The sequence below is a fragment of the Pipistrellus hanaki genome, assembly GCF_964339955.1.
Source record: "Pipistrellus hanaki genome assembly, chromosome: 13".
Taxonomy (NCBI): Eukaryota; Metazoa; Chordata; class Mammalia; order Chiroptera; family Vespertilionidae; genus Pipistrellus; species Pipistrellus hanaki.
The window spans coordinates 13,488,296-13,506,428 of NC_140515.1; the positions used below are offsets into that span (position 1 = coordinate 13,488,296).

The window sequence follows — 18,133 nt, forward strand, 5'->3', positions numbered from 1 at the left end:
ATCACAGTTCCTTTATGAAGTCATAATAAGCCCGTTAATACCCTTTTGAATATGAGAATTTCCACTAGCAGCTGCTTTTCTTCATTGGGCAGTTAGAAAGCATAAAATGAAAGGTGTTTTCTATCAGATTATGTACCTGACAGATTAGGATCTTCACAATGTTAGGCAAGTGCCACGTGCTGTGAGTCATGCTGACTTATTTCGTTCTTTTTTTCCAAGTCAGTTCCGTTTTAGTCTCCAAATAAGGAAAGGCACATAGGCATGTGGGACCTGGCTAATCTGGATGGTAAACAATCTTCTGGCAACTGCTCAGCCATCTCCGTTTCATGGGCAGTCAGGTGCCTGGTGCCCTCAGATGCAGGCAGTTATGTGCTAATGTAGTATTCTCATGGTGCTGTGACTTCCTGGTGGACACCTATCCCCTGGTGTTGGAGTTGTGTAGGCAGAGGTATACATAAAGCACTGTGCTTACCCTAGTCCCGTGGTCGGCAAACTGCAGTTCAAGCGCCACATGCGGCTCTTTGGCCCATTGAGTGTGGCTCTTCCACAAAATACCATGGCCTGGACGAGTCTATTTTGAAGAAGTGGTATTAGAAGAAGTTTCAGTTTAAAAAATTTGGCTCTCAAAAGAAATTTCAATCATTGTACTGTTGATATTTGGCTCTGTTGACTAATGAGTTTGCCGACCACTGCCCTAGTCTGAAGACACCAGTTGTACCACGCTCTATGGTTACCGGGATGGTTAAATGAGACAATGCATTACAAGCCATAGAGAAGTTCCGGGCAGATAAGTAACGTGAGAAAGCTGTGCTTTTTCTAATCCTTCCTCTGAAGGTTGCTGCCTGCTGGTAGGCTCTCTCTTCTGATGACCACTGCAGATTATTAACGTGGCATTTCTCTCAACTCCCTGCTGCCTCTCGATATTAAGGGATAGTTTGTACTGTTTGTGCATTAAAATAATTATCCCTAAGCATAGACTTGCTGTAAGTTCACCCAGATTCATCTGATTACTCTAATCAAACAAATTTACTATCCATGAGTCTGTATCTTTTAAGCCCAATTTTCTACAACTAAATATATCCGTGAACCCCAATGTTTTCCCCATCTCCATAATGTCATTTCTCCGTCCTGTTGCCCATACTGTAAACTCAGGAGTCATCCTCCACTCGAACTTCTCCTCACACCCCACATCTGGTCCCTCCTTGTTTTTGTTTGTTTGTTTTTGTTTTTGTTTTATTTTTCCACCTCAAAAATATGGCTTCAATCCACCAGCCTCCCATCCCACACTCTGCACCTAACGTAAGCCACCAACACCTCTCCTCTATGCAACAGCTTCCCAAGCAGGTTTTGTATTTCTACTCACACTTACATTCTCACCCATGGTTCACGCAGTAGTCAAGGTAGAATTTTTTTAAACGAAAATGAGACCATGTCTTATCCTGACTTAAAACTCCAGTGATTTCCCATTGCATGCAGGAAAAATTCCAAACACAGTACTGTGACCTGTGAGCTCTGCATGCCTCGGGGAGCCTTCTTCTAACTCTCCGGACTTTCTTTCCCAGCGCCCTTCTCAGTGGATGAGCATATATTTATTTTTGTCATCCCTTGATAATGGTTACAGGCTTTCTGGGGAGAGGTAGTATATCGGTCTTGTTCATCACTGTATCCCCAACACATCACATAATTCTTGGGACTTGGTAGGTACTCAATAAATGTGGGTTGAATAAACAAATGAACTCACCCTGAATTCTAACTGTGCCCTTGTGTTACTTTCTTGTCAAAGTAACATTTTAAAATATTAAAATTAGTTACTGATAACCGGGTGTACCTGGGTGCAAGTCACTGGATCGCTGGTTTGTAGGGAGGGGCCTAGGAACTTTATCCCGAAAGCCTTCTAGAATGATACCCCAAAGTCTTAATACACATCACAGCACTGTCTGTTGAATGATGGCTAGTTCGGTTTTGGTGTTGATATGCAAAGGGGGCTCCTTCCTTCCACACCTGTCTCCATTAAGATTAACAGAATGATTTCTCCAAATCCTGCATCCATCTCCTAAGACCAACCATAGCCACACCTGTTAAGATATATTTTTAAATCTATCAGCTATTATTGAAATTTTTATAATGGCTTGTGTCTACTAGCAAAACATGTCTGGCAAGGTTACGAATGGTATAACTTTGAGCATGCTTGGCTGAGAATAGTGGTTAAATTGATATTAGGCTGCATGTTTTACATGGAGCTATTTGTCTATTTGGCATAAAAGGGCCGTTTAGCAATTTAAGCTAACAAAACCACAAATTTCGTGGAGGAACTAATATTGACTAGAAGGAAATGACACTTGAAATCTATTTTTATTGCATTTTTACATTTCCCCCTTCATTCTTAAACTCGTTTCCCTCTGAAAAGCAGGAATGCTATATTGGGGGAATAATGTGTCTTAGGAACCTGAGCCAGCAAGCTTATGATCCTGTGGTAATGACTTCTGTAATCACTAATGAGCAAGGGACGCTGACTGTCCCAGCTCACTCACTGGGGCAGCCTCTGGCCTGTGCGGCAAGAAGCTGTCACATCACATTGTTGTCCCGACTCCATGGGCACTTTGATTCCTAGGCCTTCCTGAGGAACCTAATCTGAAATCAAAGTCAAGTTTCCTAGATGTGGTCAGACAAGGTCAAGTTTAAAACAGTCCAATGAGCCTGCCGGTCAAAGGTGAAAGGCGATGCCTCCCTCCTGAACTTGGCAGACTTACCTGCGAGCTTACCTTCCAGTTCCCAGCGTGCCTTTCCCCCTTCTCCCCAGTGGACCGGGCAAATGAGAGGTTATCCTCTGAAAAATGGCGAGGAATGTCCTTCAGTCTTCTAATTGGGAAATGGGACACAGTTGTATTTTGGAAATGCAGCTCTATCCACATCAGTGACTCATGAGGCATGCTGCTGAAGGAATGTGTTTTTTTTTTTTTTTTTTTTTTTTTTTTTAACATATTTTATTGATTTTTTACAGAGAGGAAGAGAGAGGGATAGAGATCTAGAAACATCGATGTGAGAGAATCATCGATCAGCTGCCTCCTGCACACCCCCCATCGGGGATGTGCCCACAACCAAGGTACATGCCCTTGACCGGAATCGAACCCGGGACCCTTCAGTCCACAGGCTGACGCTCTATCCACTGAGCCAAACCGGTTTTGGCTGAAGGAATGTTTTGGTCAGAGATCACAAGACGTGAGATCTGAAAAGAAGTCCTTATTCAGAGTAGGAGCTTTTTAATCAGAATTGCATGGTCATTTCAGGTCCGTGGGCTTCATTCTTGGCCTAAATCATCAAGATGTACCCACTCTCTTGAGTGACCCCAAAACACCCCACAGGCTTGGGCTGTGGACATGCTTCCCCCGCTGCTGCCTTCCTCCCATGTTGTGCTTGAGATGTTACCAAAACTCTCTGGAGAGGGGATTAGTGAGTGACTCTTGCTAGGCATGATCTTAACATCTCACAACATAGGTTTTTTTTATTTTTTTTATTTTTTTATCAAACTCCATGTGATTAAAAAAAACAACAACAACCTTGCCATTGCTTTATATTTCAGTGTTCTGTCTCTTGTGGTCGAGGGCATAAGCAACGAAGTGTTTACTGCATGGCAAGAGACGGAAGCCTTTTAGAAAGTGAGTACTGTAAGCACCTTGCTAAGCCAGATGGGCACAGGGAGTGCCGAGGAGGACGATGCCCCAAGTGGAAGGCTGGCGCCTGGAGTCAGGTGAGCACTGCTTCTCCCTATGACTGCTTCGGGCCTGGGATGCCAGCGTGCTGGCTCGTGCTCCTGGGCCCGGTTCTGCTTCTTCAGAGGGGAGCGCTGGACTGGGAGGGAAGACTGTGCCAGGACACGTACCAGCTGTGGGACCCGGGCAAGTGGCTTCAGGCCTCGGTACTCTGATATATCCCTGAGGTAGGGTGGAGTGAGGGTTAATTCTAAGTGGTAGCAGATGCGGATGTCAGATGCCTAGCACAGAGCAGCCCCTCCTGACTTCACGTGTGTTACACGCACCACTTAGAAGACACGCACTCAGACTGGCAGGAACTGCGTGTGAGTTTTCACTGGAGGGTCTTAGAGAAGACTGTCCATATAAAGGATTGGAAAATACTTCTCTGCCCATTTCCTTGTATACGAGAGAGGTGTGGGTGTTATGGGACCTTGGTTGCTTTCTTTAACCTTCCTGAGCCTACTTCACATAGTTCTTATGGAGGGTCAATGCCGTGATGAATGCCACATACTTGCATCTCATAGGCCCTCGAGGATAATAATTTGTTTGGATGAGTGTGAGGTGTGTTTCGGAAGGCGCGAGGGGTTAATACCCAATAAACTATTAATTCCAAACATTAGGTGACTTAGTCAGAAATTGAGGATGATGGTTTCGCAGTTGAGTTCAAGAAGGAACTCTCTAGCCCTAATTGGTTTGGTTCAGTGGATAGAGCAGACTCAAGGGTCCCGAGTTCAATTCTGATGAAGAGCATGTACCTTGGTTGCGGGCACATCCCCAGTGGGGAGTGTGCAGTATGCAGCTGATCAGTATTTTTCTCTCATCAATGTTTCTAACTCTCTATCCCTCTCCCTTTCTCTCTGTAAAAAATCAATAATATATATATATATATATATATATATATATATATATATATATATAATTTATTTATTTATTTATTTATTTTTTAAAGAAGGAACTCTTAAAATGGCTCTTTACTTTTAAACAAGTAAACTAGTCACTGGCATCTAGTCCTTAAAGTAAACCTCGCCTCCCCACACTTGCACCTTTCTCTGTGCGGTCGAAGGCACTCGCTGAGACGACAGCTGCCTTCCTTCCCCCGTGTTCTGTACCCCATGCCACTGCTGCTCTCCGGGCTTTGCTTCAGGGAGGTCTGAGGGAATCTGTGGCTCTCCTATGCACAGGAGAGCCACACATGTGATTCTGAGAATCAATAAAACACTAGGTTCAAGGTTGGCAGCCGTTAGATTGGCTCTGCCAGGGCCTGGGTCTTGATCCCTGAGGCCCCAAAGAAGCACTGGGCATTGGGATTAACATGGGAGGAGATGAGAATCCTCCATTTCTACGTGACCCATAGAAAATTCAAGAAATGTGAATTTTCTTACATGTTTTAAACTGGCATCTCAGTCCCCAATACCCCCCTGCCACACTCCACTTCCCTGCATGTTCTCCAGCTCAGAAGTGTGATTCCTCTCACGGTCTTTACCATATGAACATTTTGCTTTTGTTGTAATGTAAGCCTCAAAGCATGTTCCAGCGAGGGCTAGGCCCCCCTTCGGTGTCCTCAGGGGATGCGATGTCAAGGTGTTTGCCGCGAGTCACCGTAGCGGTTGTCCAAGTGGCCTCTGGCTTCCCCACCTTCTAGGACTTACTCCGGGAGCTCTTCAGTTCGCAGGAGAGCTTGCCGGTGACGTGCGTTAGGGTTCCACACCAATGAGCCTATCCTTTTAGACTTCCGTGCTCTCACTTTTCTTTATGCTCCTTACCTCTACTTACCTATCCACATATTGCCCTGAATATTAAGTTCAGAGCATGTAAAATGATGTTCATTTTAAAGTCCAATTCGTTCAATAAAAGGGCAAGGAAAAGAACCCTTCGCTCTTGATTGGTAAGCACAGAGTGAGTTTTACTTCAGTATCCAGTGATCTTGATGGGAAATCTAAAACTGCTCATAAAGCTGCGATGATTAGGTTTGAACCCAGGGGTGTTTTCTGACGTAAGCTAATAGGATTATCAGAGCTCCTCAGAGAGCACCGCACCTGTTCAAAGTGATTGCTTAGAAACGCCTAGCTCAGTGGTTGGCAAACTACAGCTCTCGAGCCACATGCAGCCTGTTGGCCCCTTGAGTGTGGCTCTTCCACAAAATACTACCACGTGCTGGCACACTTGTACAGTGCCATTGAAATTTGGTGGTTTTTGGCTCTCAAAAGAAATTTCCATCGTTGTACTGTTGATATTCGGCTCTGTTGACTAATGAGTTTGCCGACCACTGGTCTAGCTGAAGATGCAAGTAAACACAGCCAGGTCATGGTCTGTGGCCCGCTTTCTAATGCCCTGATTTGATTTGTGGAAAAGAATTATGAAAGCAGGTAAGACAAGGTGCTACAGAGGTGAAACCCAATGTGTGCAGCTTAGAAGTGTGCCGGAAAGTAACCAGACCCAGGGGCTGATGCAGAAAGGCGGTCTGCGTGATTAAGGATTATTGGCTCACTAATGATACGGTGGTACACAGGAATATCCCCAAGGCAGCGAAATTGCAGCCAGAGTAATGATGATCCATTTGCAACAAATTTATAAGATTTCATATCTGGTCCCTGTGTCTTCTTGCTGGTAGCTATTTTCTGGTCATCTCTTCTTCAAGGTAGGAAGAATAATTAGTGCAATTTCTCATCGTGTCAAAATGTCTGATAATAAGACATATGGAATATTGGGATAGGAGACTGGAGTAGTTGTACCAATTAATCTTCATAGTCTCTCCCTCGGAATTGGAGTTTTTGAGGCTTAAAGTGGAATGTTTCATTCAACCTACGTATACCTTTTGAAAATCTTAAAATTGTAAAGGAAATTTCTCCAAGGAAAGGAACGCTTTTCTTGGGAAACATCCTCACTGTAGTTTTAAAGCATTTTTTTCAAAAGTTCTTGTTCAGGTTGTTTAGATGATTTTGATCAAGAGCTAAAGTTAGATGAGTATGGAATTTAAGACAAAAATCAACATCAGATTCCTGATTCCTCTGGATAAAAGTGAGAAACCTGTTTTGTCAAAATATGAAAGCATTCAAAGTAATTTTTTTTTTACTTTATCCTATTCCTATTGAAAGGCTTTTTAAAAAAATGAAGATTAGAAAAGAATAAATAATCGAATTAGAATTTATCAGTCATGAACTCATTCACTGGGTGCATTCACCAATCCTGATTTACCATTGCAAGGGTCTGGATGGGTCTAGTAATCAATGGCATGCCACGATGTCTTTAATATCCCCTGTTTTCTTTTTTACTGATAAAAACATAATGCTGTGCTTGCTATTACTGTTGTCTTAGATTCAGGGAAATAATTCATTTTTTCAAGCTCTTAGAGCAATTGCCAAAATAGAAGCTGGCGCTTTCAACGTGAATCTAGCAGCCGTTTGGGTTAGGATTTTTGTCATGACGACTGTGAGAACAGCTTGACTGTGGTGTCAGGCTCTGAAGCGCTCAGCACATGTGTAAGGGAGCAGCGTGACAAATAGGTGGCTGTGTCTTTTGAGGAATCAAGGAGACCATATGACCATACACGCATGGTCAGCTACAGAGGCAGATGTGTGTGCTCTCAGAGCTGTGCGTGTGTTTGGGCCTTAAGCAGAGGTTGACTTGTTGGGATACAGGCCTCTCCCCCACACTCCTGCTGACAGAGTACAGAAGACTGCCTCCTATTTGTGCCATACTTTAAAGCAGGGAGCCACATTCTCACCCATAGTAGCTACAGTCAGTACATTGCCAGGAACAGAATTTACTTTGTTGTTTGTTTTTGACTTGCTTCTGCTTGAGTTAGAGTGATTAGTGTGCTCTTTGCTTAATTTACTTGTGGAGTATCTGCCTGAAAGGGTTACTAAGAAAATACAAAAGGTATTTCATGTAACCTGCTTAGCATAGAGCTAAGCTCCCAACCAGGGTGGTGTTTGTTTGTTTGTTTGTTTGTTTTACCTCTCGAGACATTTGGCAGCATCTGGAGACAGCTTTGGTTGCCACAGCCTGGTGGAGGAAGGGAAGTGCAACTGACATCCAGTGGGTAGAGTCCAGAGATGCTGCTAGACTTCCTATAAGACACCAGGCAGTCCCCAACAAAGAAGAATATAGGGCGAGAAGCCCTAGTTGAGAGACTGGTCATATTCAATGCTTAGAATATGTTGCTGTTACTGCTGTCACTATTATTACATGGTTATATTATTACTAGAGGCCCAACGCACAAAATTTGTGCAAGAGTAGGCCCTCACAGCCCTGGCTTCGTCCAGAAGGTCGTCCAGATAGTCATTCTGCTGTTCGGTCTAATTAGCATATTAGCTCTTTATTATATAGGACTAGAGGCCTGGTACATGAAATTCGTGCATTGCGGGTGTACGAGGGTAGGGGATACCTCAGGCTGTATCCCCTGCCCCATTGCAAGGCCAGGAGACATCAGGCTGTGCCCCCTGCCCTGGTGCTGGGCCAGAGTACTGGAGGCTACTTCCCCCATCCCGGTGCCTGGTTGGGGGACCTGAGGTTGCACCCCCTGCCATGTGGGGCTTGACAGGGGACCAGCCTGCACCCTCTCCAATCCGGGACTCCTAGGGGAATGTCTGATTGCCGGTTTAGGCCTCCCTGCCTGATCGCCCCTAATGGTTTCTGCCTGCCTACCTGATCTCCCTTAACTGCCCCCCTGCCTACCTGATCTTCCTTAACTGTCCCCCCTGTCAGCCTAATCACCCCTAACCACCTCTGCCTGCCAGCCTGATTGCTCCTAGCTTCTCCTTCCCACCCCTTGCCAGCCTGGTCACCCCTCACTGCCCTCCCCCCCATTGGCCTGGTCACCCCTCGCTGGCCCCCCTGCTGGCCTGGACACCCCTCGTAGTCTGCTGTTCAGTCATTTGGTCACCCCCTCACTGCCCCCTCCCCCGTCAGCTTAGTCACCCCACACAGCCTGCTGTTTGGTCTTTGCATGAGGGCGTCCTGACCAATTTGCACATAACTCTATTATTAGTATAGATTGTTGGTTCATATAATTACTTTTCAAGCTAGTCCCTCCTTTAAGTAATGTCACCACAGTAATACTGGGAGAAAGTATCTAAAATTCTCTCCAGGTTTTCAAGTGTATATTATGATTCCCCAAACAGAACTTCCACAGAAATCCTTCTATCTGTGGAAGCACATAGCATCACGTTCCCTCTTTAGGATGGTGAGTTCCGCACACTACCTCCGCACAGCAGGGAGCACAGAGATGAAACCCAGCTCCGGCTCATTCGTTCGGAACTGAAAACACCACCTTTCATTCCCACACAGACAGACTGCTGTGCGGAATGAGGGCAGTGGGGGACAGGTTCACACAGGCTGCTTAACTTTTCCCCTTCACAAACAAGAATTAAGCACGCACAGTGCACATGCCACCACCGCCACCACCTCTGGGGTCATGTGGAGGTCTTTTTGATGCTGTTTTATTCATGGGGTTTCTACACAAACCTCTCAGGATTCGCCAAGCAAGCCTGGGTGTCTGTGTATGCAAATCCTCGCATCCCCGAGACAGCACAGGAAAAAGCCTGGAGTCCAGAGAGGACCTGAGGCAGGGCACTCCTTTCTGACACAGATTCCTGTGGAGCCACGCATGCGTGCCTGCCCTGCTAAGCATTTCAGCCAGGGGGGAACTTTGTTGTCCTCTCATAGCTGCTGGCTTTGACATTATAAAACTCAGAAGCCACAGCGATGTATGATGTAATTGAACTTTCCCATGACTTTACTTGCCTCTGGAAAGTTATCACACTTTGTAGGAGGTGATTTTTTAAATGTTGCGTACTTAGGGTTCTCAATGCCCTGCCTTCCTTGAGCTGTGAGTGATGTACTCGATAAGGACAGCCTTCAGAAGTTCTGCTGACTGTGAGCCTGAATAATTTTCTTTAGGCTCTTAAGGCACCATGAGCTTTTGAATATATATCAGCCCTGTGCCCGGCTCAGATTAGTTTGTGTCACTGTCCTTTTTCTGTCTTTGTATTTCCATTTGGGCACATTGTTCTGGAAATGTACTGATTTATATTTTAGACCCAAATTTGAATCGCCAGAGGGCTTTCTGGTGGCTGTTGTTTGTTGGTGATAGCAGTGTGTGATGTTTCTGTCATTTATGTCTAACTCCCCCGTGGCACCGCCCATGCGTTTCCAGGGTAACCAGTGGGAAATACTGTCCACGTGGCTCCCGTGGCTTTCTACGGGCACCCCCTGGACACAAGGCTATCGCTCCTGTTCTGATGGTCCCCATTCCGCGGGACATAATGACTTTAAAAGTCTGGTTTCTGTGGGTCACAGACTAAGGCAATCCAATGAATACAAATAATCTAAACAACAGCACCTGTGTTTCTCCAGAACAATTCCTCTGCAGCCGGCTTTGAGCATTGGGGCTCTGCCTGGCACAGACTCCTCTGAAACAATATGGTTTCCCGAGCTGCTTTCCCGAGCTGCCTTCCACACAGTATCACCTATTTTCTTACCAGTAAAACCTGAAATGGCAAGGAGGTTCCTATTTAGCAAGTCCCATGGGTGCACGTGAGAGTCAGTTTCCATGAGCTCAGAGTGAGATGAGTCCTGCTGCAGGTTAATTGGATAAGAATTTCTTTCTAATTTAAGAGTGTAATTCTATTCTTTGTAAAGACTTCCTCTGAGGAATATGGCTTTGATGTCTGTTAAACTTGTTTTCTCCGTGCCAGCCAAATGAATGGAGGCTGAGCTATCACGAAAAAAAAAAACTTGGTAAACATTTTAAGTAGCTAAGGGTAATAACATGCGGTGCCTTCAGTTTCTACCGGTCAAAGCCTTAATAAAGACTATCTTTCTTGGCCTACCCATCAGTGAGATTACAAAATCCAGCAATGAGGAAGCCATTAAAAAATTAATTTAGAGGGAAGTTAATTGCAGATTTAATGTGGTGTTTTGCAACTTGGTCAACCAAATGGTTCAGCCTGATTAGCAGTATTTCTCAGGAGCTGAAACATTATGCCTGCGGAAAGGGTTTTTACCTCGTCAGCTTTTATTCCTATGTATTCATCTTCGACTGTAGATAGACAGAAATACTTCAGTAAATGCCATAGTTTTTTAAAAAAATAAGTCATCCATCTCCAGGAATAGAAAGAGGAAGAGGCTGGAGAAATACTCCTTATACTTCCTCTCTTTGGGTTATTCTTTCAACCTGCCAAGGAGTTATTCCTGTAGAGTGCTGGAGTGCCCATTTTCAAGAGCCGCAAATCCTCCCGGACAGCCGTCAGTTGAGATTCCCATTTCCCGTGGCAGCTCTGTTTCTAGGCTGTACTAAATGTGTCCGAATGGTCTCGCCCAACCCCTTCAGTCATCCCAAGAGTTTTGTTCACTTTAGAGATCCCCCAAACTTCCACATCCTCCTCCTCCTCCTCCCCGACACGCACAGGCAGTGGGTCTCCTTCGCTGGACATTAGAAGCCCTGGTGGCAGCTGGGAAAGGCGTCCGATGAGGGTGCCTCTCCAGGTCTGTGCCTCTCCCCGCCCCCCTCCACCCAGTGACCCACAGCTCCCACTTACACGCTCTGTCTTCGCAGTGCTCTGTGTCCTGCGGCCAAGGCGTGCAGCGGAGAAACGTGGGCTGCCAGCTGGGACCCCGCAAGGCAGCCACGGAGACCGAGTGCAACCCGTACACCAGGCCGGAGGCGGAGCGCACCTGCAGGGCCCCACTGTGCCCGCTCTACACCTGGAGGGCAGAGGAGTGGCAAGAAGTGAGTAGAGCCATGCAGTGGGCACCTGCCAGGCATTTGCTCAACCCCCTTCCCGTCATCACATCCGTCCCCAGTGAAGCCTTGGAGCCCCATGACAGGGCTGGCTCTGACCCAGAGGTCTGCGGTCCAAGGCAGGCAGCTCACTCCCACCCTGGTGGGGTGGCTCCTCCTTTTGCACAATTCCTCTGTCTGCATCCAGGAAGGTTCCCGATCCCACTGCCTTAGGCAAAATGCTTGCAGATAACTGTCTTTGGAGGAGGGGGAATGAGGAAATATCTTAAATATGTGTATCCAGACTTGGCCTTTCTGTGTGAGTGCAGACAGCCACAGCCACAGACTGGAGCTGGGACTCCCCTGTACGTGTCCTGCTCCCAGGTCTTGGCTGTGAGGTAGAAGACAGGCCCTCACCGAAATCCCGATAATTAGTGAAGTATTTCAACATTGGAAAATGATGGAATCTGAAGAACTGCTCCAGTGATGCAGAAATAGACAGACTTGTTTTTCTCCCTCTTAATAATTAGTTAAAGAAAATGTTAATGTTAATGGTAACGCTCAGTTAAGTTATACACTAAAATGTCCCTGGGGAAACATCTGGCTGGCAAAGAAAGGCATTCGAAGGAGGGAACCTCTGTATCAGAAGATTTGATTGAAAAAATGGGGGAGGGGGGCAGAAGAGCTTTAGGAAGCAAAATCACACCCACTGCCATTGGAATGAAATAGAAAATGCATGCTGTTGTTCACAGTAGCCAGGACATGGCACCAATCCAAGTGTCCTTTGACAAATGACTAGCTTAAGGAGATGCGGTACACACGCAGGGGTGGGCAAGTGTAGGCTTATAGTTGTATTACAAATAAATGATACCGTAGTTCCTAAATAATAATAATACAAGAATAAGCTGTGTTTCACATACTCACAACTGTAAACCTACTTTTGCTCACCCTGTGTATATATAATGGAATACTACTTGGCCATAAAAAAGATGAAATATTGCCATTTGTGAGCACATGGTTGGATCTTGAGAGTGTTATGCTAAGCTAAGTATGTCAGGTGGAAAAGTACAAGAGCAAATATGATTTCACTGATATGTGGGATATAAGGCTGAAAGCAACAAGTTAAAACAAACAGAAAGCAAACCCATAGATACAGACAACAGAATGGTGGTTACAAAGGGAAGGAGGTGGGGGATAAAGAAGGTAAAGGGGATCAAATATCTGATGACGTAAGGAGGCTAGACTTCGGGTGGTGAGCCCATAATACAGTACACAGAGGCCGGATTATAAGGTGTAGCCCTGAAATTTATATAATGTTATCAGCCAATGTTATCCCAATAAATTTAATTTTAAAAAAGAAAGTGCATGCTGTAAAAGGTTCAGAGATATGGATAAAAAGACAGAAATTTCTCACCAGGAATGGTTTTTAGAACAGGGAGACATCGTGCCCTGCACTGGGCTAAGTGCTTCAGGTTCATCATCTCACTTAATCTTTGCAACCACTGGACAAAGTGGGTATTATTATTACTACTCCATTTTGTAGTCAAGAAAACTGAGGTTCAGAGAGCCAGTGTCATTTGTCCAAATGCCACACACCTAGCAGGTAGTAGAAGCAAGACTCTATCCCAAGTTTTTTCCCTCTTAAACCATCATGAGATACTATACTGCATTATTTTTTATTATCATTTTACAGTAATGTGACAATGCCAGTTTATTCCGGTTTTATTGAGATATTTTTGCATATAGCATTGTATTCATTTTCAGTGAAAACATGATTTGATATATGTGTATATTATAGTATAATTACCACAGTTAAGTTTAGTTATTATTAAAAATAGCTACGTTATAGTTAATATCACCTCACATACTTATAAATTATTTTTATTGTGATCCGAAGTTTTAAGACTCTCTTAGCAAATTTTAAATATGTGATGGGATATTATAACTATGATTACCAAGCTGTACATTACATCCCCGGGACTTATTTACCTCTTTCTGTAATTGATTTTTAAAGAGAGAGAGAGAAACCTTTATTTGTTGTTCCACCTATTTGTGCATTCATTGGTTGACCAGGGATCAAACCCACAGCCTTAGCATTTTAGGATGATACTCTAACCAACTGAGCTACCCAGCCAGGGCTCAAGTTTGTACCTTTTGACCAGCTTCACTCATTCACCGACTTCCCCTCAACCCCCCATCCCATCACCTCTGCCAATCACCAATCTATTCTCTGTACTTACATTTGGGTGTTTTGTTTTTTTTAAAGACTCCACATATAATTGAGGTCATACAGTATTTTGTCTTTCTCTGTCCGATTTATATCACTATAATGCCCTCAATATCACTATAATGCCCTCAAGGTTCATTCATGTCACAGATAGTAGGATCTCTTTCCTTTTCATGGCTGAATTATATTTCACTGTGTGTGTATATATACACACACAAATACATATATAATATTTTTTTATCCATTAATCTATTAACGGACACTTAGGTGACTTGTTGGCTATTATAAATAATACAATGAACATGGGGTTGCATATATTTTTTGAGTTAGTGATTTTATTTCCTTAAGATAAATACCCAGAAGTGAAATTTCTGGGTCATATGATGGCTTTGTTTTTAATTTGTTGGGGAACCTTCATACTGTTTTCCATAGTGGCTACACCAATTCATGCATGAGGATTCTCTTGTCTTCACATCCCGCCAACACTTGTTATTTCTGGTCTTATTGAAGATAGCCATTCTAACAGGTGTGAGGTGGCATTGATTTTGATGGGGGACATGGTTTTGATTTACATGTCTGTGATGATTAGTGATGTCAACCACCTTTTCATATGTCTGTTGGCCATTTGTCTTCTTTTGAGAAATGTCTATTCAGGTCCTTTGCTCATTTTTAGTTTAATATAGTCCTACTTGTTTAGTTTTGTTTTTGTGTCAATCCAAAAAAATCATTGCCAAGCTAATGCCAAGAAACTGACCCATTATGTTTTCTTCTGGGAGTTTTATGATTTTAGGTGTTAAGTTTAAGTCTTTAATCCATTTTAGACTTACAATTCTCAGGAGGCTGTATGAATTTGTAAAAAGGAAGACAGGATTTTTCAATTCCTTTGAAAATTACAACCACAAAGGATTTCTTTAGTAATAGTATTATAATCTGACAAATTTTTTTTCTTATAGCTTTCAGAGGACTTTCGGTCAAATTTGAACTGTGAGCGTGTGGGTTACGCATCTGTCAGCATTAAGGAATAAACCTCACAGGACTGGCAAACTTTCTTTTTTTCTTCTTTGCCTTGAATGCTCCCTTTCCTCCCTACTAACTCTGGGTCACAGCGAGGCTGCCCTGCTCCTCCCCTTGCTTCGGTTACCCTTGTTGCCTCAGAGGTCACTTCCTCTCAGAAGCTTGTGCTAATCACCCCTCCGCACTAATGACTGAGTCACATACCCTCCCCACAGCAGCCTGAGAACACTCAGCTCTAGCACTTAGCACTCTGAAGTGCTGTCCCTGTTTCCCTTATCTGTGTTATCAGCTATTTGGGGTCAGAGAGTTTACTCACCCGAGTTCCCCCCGGCACTTAGCACAGTACCTGGAGTGTTGAAGGCACTGTGGAATGAATAAAATGAATGGAGGGACAAGACGTTGTTGGAAGGAAGGAATTATAGACAATGCCTGCTCATCGATGGCTTTTCTTCTTTAAACCTTTGGGATGCCTTTTAGAACAGGCAAGCAAATTCCTGCGTTCCTGTAAGAACAGCTGTTTTCTTTCCCTGTCATACTGCCATGGACAGGCTGTGCTGGGGCATGTGTGGCCTTTGCAAGCTGCCATCCCACAGCTGTTTGGCCCGGGGGGGGGGGGGGGGGGGGAGGACTTGGATTCTAAGAACTTTGATTGGGATCAGCTGTGCAGTGACTCCCTTGTTAGTTATCTATCGCCTTAGCTCAAAAAAGTTAGAAATGAGCAGCAGTCCTTGGTCAGTGGTTATAAAGTTTTCATCAAGTTTCCAATAGGGAGTGATCAGGGTCTGATACCAGCTCTTTCTTATTCATTCAACAAATCTTTATCAAGCTCTTGCAAAGCGCCAGGCACTAGGGATTAGGGATGCAGTCGAGATTACGGAACTGCCGTGGTGGAGTTGACAGAGAAAACAAGCAAACATGTCACATGAAATTGCCAACTGTTGAAAGTGCAGTGGCTGAGAAGAAAGGATGCGCCGTGAGAGAGACAGAGAAGGACAGGCCGGGCCTAGTCTCTAGGGTGGTCAGGAGGCCAAAGGCAAGCGAAGGTGATTCCAGGTCGAAGGAAGAGGGAGGACAGAGTGCAGGGCCTTTGTACCAAAATCCATCACCAGAAAGGGGGTGGGGACCAGGCGCTAGGAGGTGGGTGCAGGAGGGGAGGGGTTATGACACTCCCTGTAGCCCAGGCAAGTGTTACAGTTTTCTCCAGAGCCTTGTAGGAGGTTGATGAGCCCCTCATGACTGACCTCTGCCCTTCTTGGGAGTCCCAATCCCAGATCGAAGGCTCTCGCAACTCCAAGCTACTATAGTCGCCCAGCTCCCCTTCCCCTGGATGTCATTCACTCCCAGCCTCAGGGACTCGGAGCCCCCCTGAGCCAGGGCCAGCTTCCCCTGGCCGCCACTCACCACCTCCTGCTCCCCACCAGCCGACCCCCAGCACCCCTCCAGCTGCGGGAGCCCGCCCTGTCCTCCACTGTGGTCACAGGCTGTTGTGAGCCCACATCTGCTCACACAGCCACATAAGGTGCCCGCCTCAGCTCTGGTTCAGGTCCAGGTGCCAGCAGACAAGCTGCTGCGACTCCAGAGCGTCTGCAGACTCCTTCCAGAGCACGCACATCTCGCTTACCTTCATTTGTCTAAAAGTTACACTCAATTGTGGGCAAAAAGGGGGCCATACCCTAAACCTGACCGCTCAGGGGAGGCCCGCAAGGTGGCTTCACAGACTCAGAGACCAAAAATAACCACATAGGAGGGTCTGACATAACACTTCCGAACCAAAAGCGAGGCATGTCCAGGAGTCACGTCCCAGGCCTGCGGCCTCCCTGACAAAGGTCACTCTTTAGCTCACTGAGCGGCTGTTGTCTTTCTGCATTAAGATAACAGGCCTTGGGATGTCAGCTCATCTCCTCCCCAGACCCAGCAGGGCTCACCCTCGTTCCTGCGAGAGCAGAGCCCAGGAGCCCTCATCGTTACCTCTTCCCGCACACCACCTCCCTGTGCTGGGGCTGAATATGACCACCCTGTACCCACCCACGGAAAGGAAGCACGTGTTTCTCCATTTTGCCTTTTCTCCATCCCAGAGACTTCCCGCTTTGTTTGCTGCCACCCCCCTAATGTACCACAGTGGGCTCATGTAACCTCCCTATGCCTCCCCCTGTGATTCTAATGTATGAAATAAGCTGCAAACTGCCCTACTCCAGAGCAGTGTCTCCATCCATGGAGATTTTGCTTCTTGGCAATTGTTAGTTTTGCTCAAAGAAACTCATTAATATCCTCTGCAGGTTTGGGCATTTCTTACCTCGACACAAGGTCAGGCTTCCAACTCCCTTTCCGCCATTAGCTAAGGAGCGTTGATGGTGGTTGCACATTCTTCAAAACCAAGAGAGAAGCACTGAGCTAGCAGGAAGGAGTTAGTCACCTCTGCCCTGCTGCTCTAAGCTGTACTCATTGACACCGGGAAAGCCCTGCGGGTCAGGGAAGGCGTGGGGCCCGGGCCCCGGGGCAGGCCGCTGCTCAGCCTCATCCTCTGAGCCACCAAGTCCTGATTTCTAGGGAACTGCTTTTTCTGAGGGGAGATAAGTATTTCCCCTGCCTGTACCTACACATCCCAAATTAACCACGTCTTTGTTTTGTGTTGTAACAGTCAGTGGCTCCCTAACTTATTTGGCATTTCTTAAATGAAGAAACAAAAACATTATTACTTCGCAGTCCTTCCCAGCACCCGCCAGGGGCCCAGAAAACCCCCAAACCACCAAACCAGGACGAAGCCAGCCCCGGGTCCACCAGCCCCGCACTGGTTGGGAGCGGTCTGCTCCTCTGTGCTCACCTCTAGTGATGTTGATACATATTTGTGCCCCAGAGAAGTTACAAACAACTTCACATTCTAGACATGGCGGGTTTTTTCCAAGCAGCAGGAATAAATTTCGAGTTAAGTCTGCAAATGATAAGGGGCTACCCGAACACACCAGGCATCCCTTCTGCATCTCCGAGAGCAAAGCAGTTCACAGAAGTCATGTGGCCCGGCACTTCCGCTCCCGGGAATGCAGCCGAAAGAATTGAAATCAGGCGAAGGTGCATGTCCACAGCATTTAGTTACCCACCATGTCGTGCAATAATTACCCCTATTTATCCATCCACCAACATTTGAACTAAACATGGCATATCCATGCATTGGACTATTATTCAGCCATAAACAGGATACATGCTGAACATGGAATAGCCTCGAAAACACTATGCCAGATGAAAGAAGCCAGTCACCAAAGGACACATAACTGGATAATTGGATTTATATGAAATACCCAAAATAGGCAAACTCATAAGGCCAGAAAGCAGATCGATGGTTGCCATAGGGGAGGAGAGTAGGAGAGGAGGAGTGACTGCTTAACAGGCTCAGGATTTCCTTTTGGGGCAATAAAAATGTTT

At 45.5% G+C, this 18,133-nt stretch overlaps 1 protein-coding gene across 3 annotated transcripts in view; it reads left to right on the forward strand.

The window, feature by feature from the left end:
• Positions 1-18,133, forward strand: part of ADAMTS9 (ADAM metallopeptidase with thrombospondin type 1 motif 9) — a 157,173-nt gene that overhangs the window by 115,443 nt on the left and 23,597 nt on the right. For 2 of the 3 annotated variants that reach the window (XM_084902692.1, XM_084902693.1), the window contains exons 29-30: positions 3,581-3,748; positions 11,311-11,484. In XM_084902692.1, the coding sequence (XP_084758818.1) occupies positions 3,581-3,748; positions 11,311-11,484 (342 nt within the window). The remainder of the gene's footprint in view (positions 1-3,580; positions 3,749-11,310; positions 11,485-18,133) is intronic. The other variant, XM_084902694.1, reaches the window with a different exon arrangement.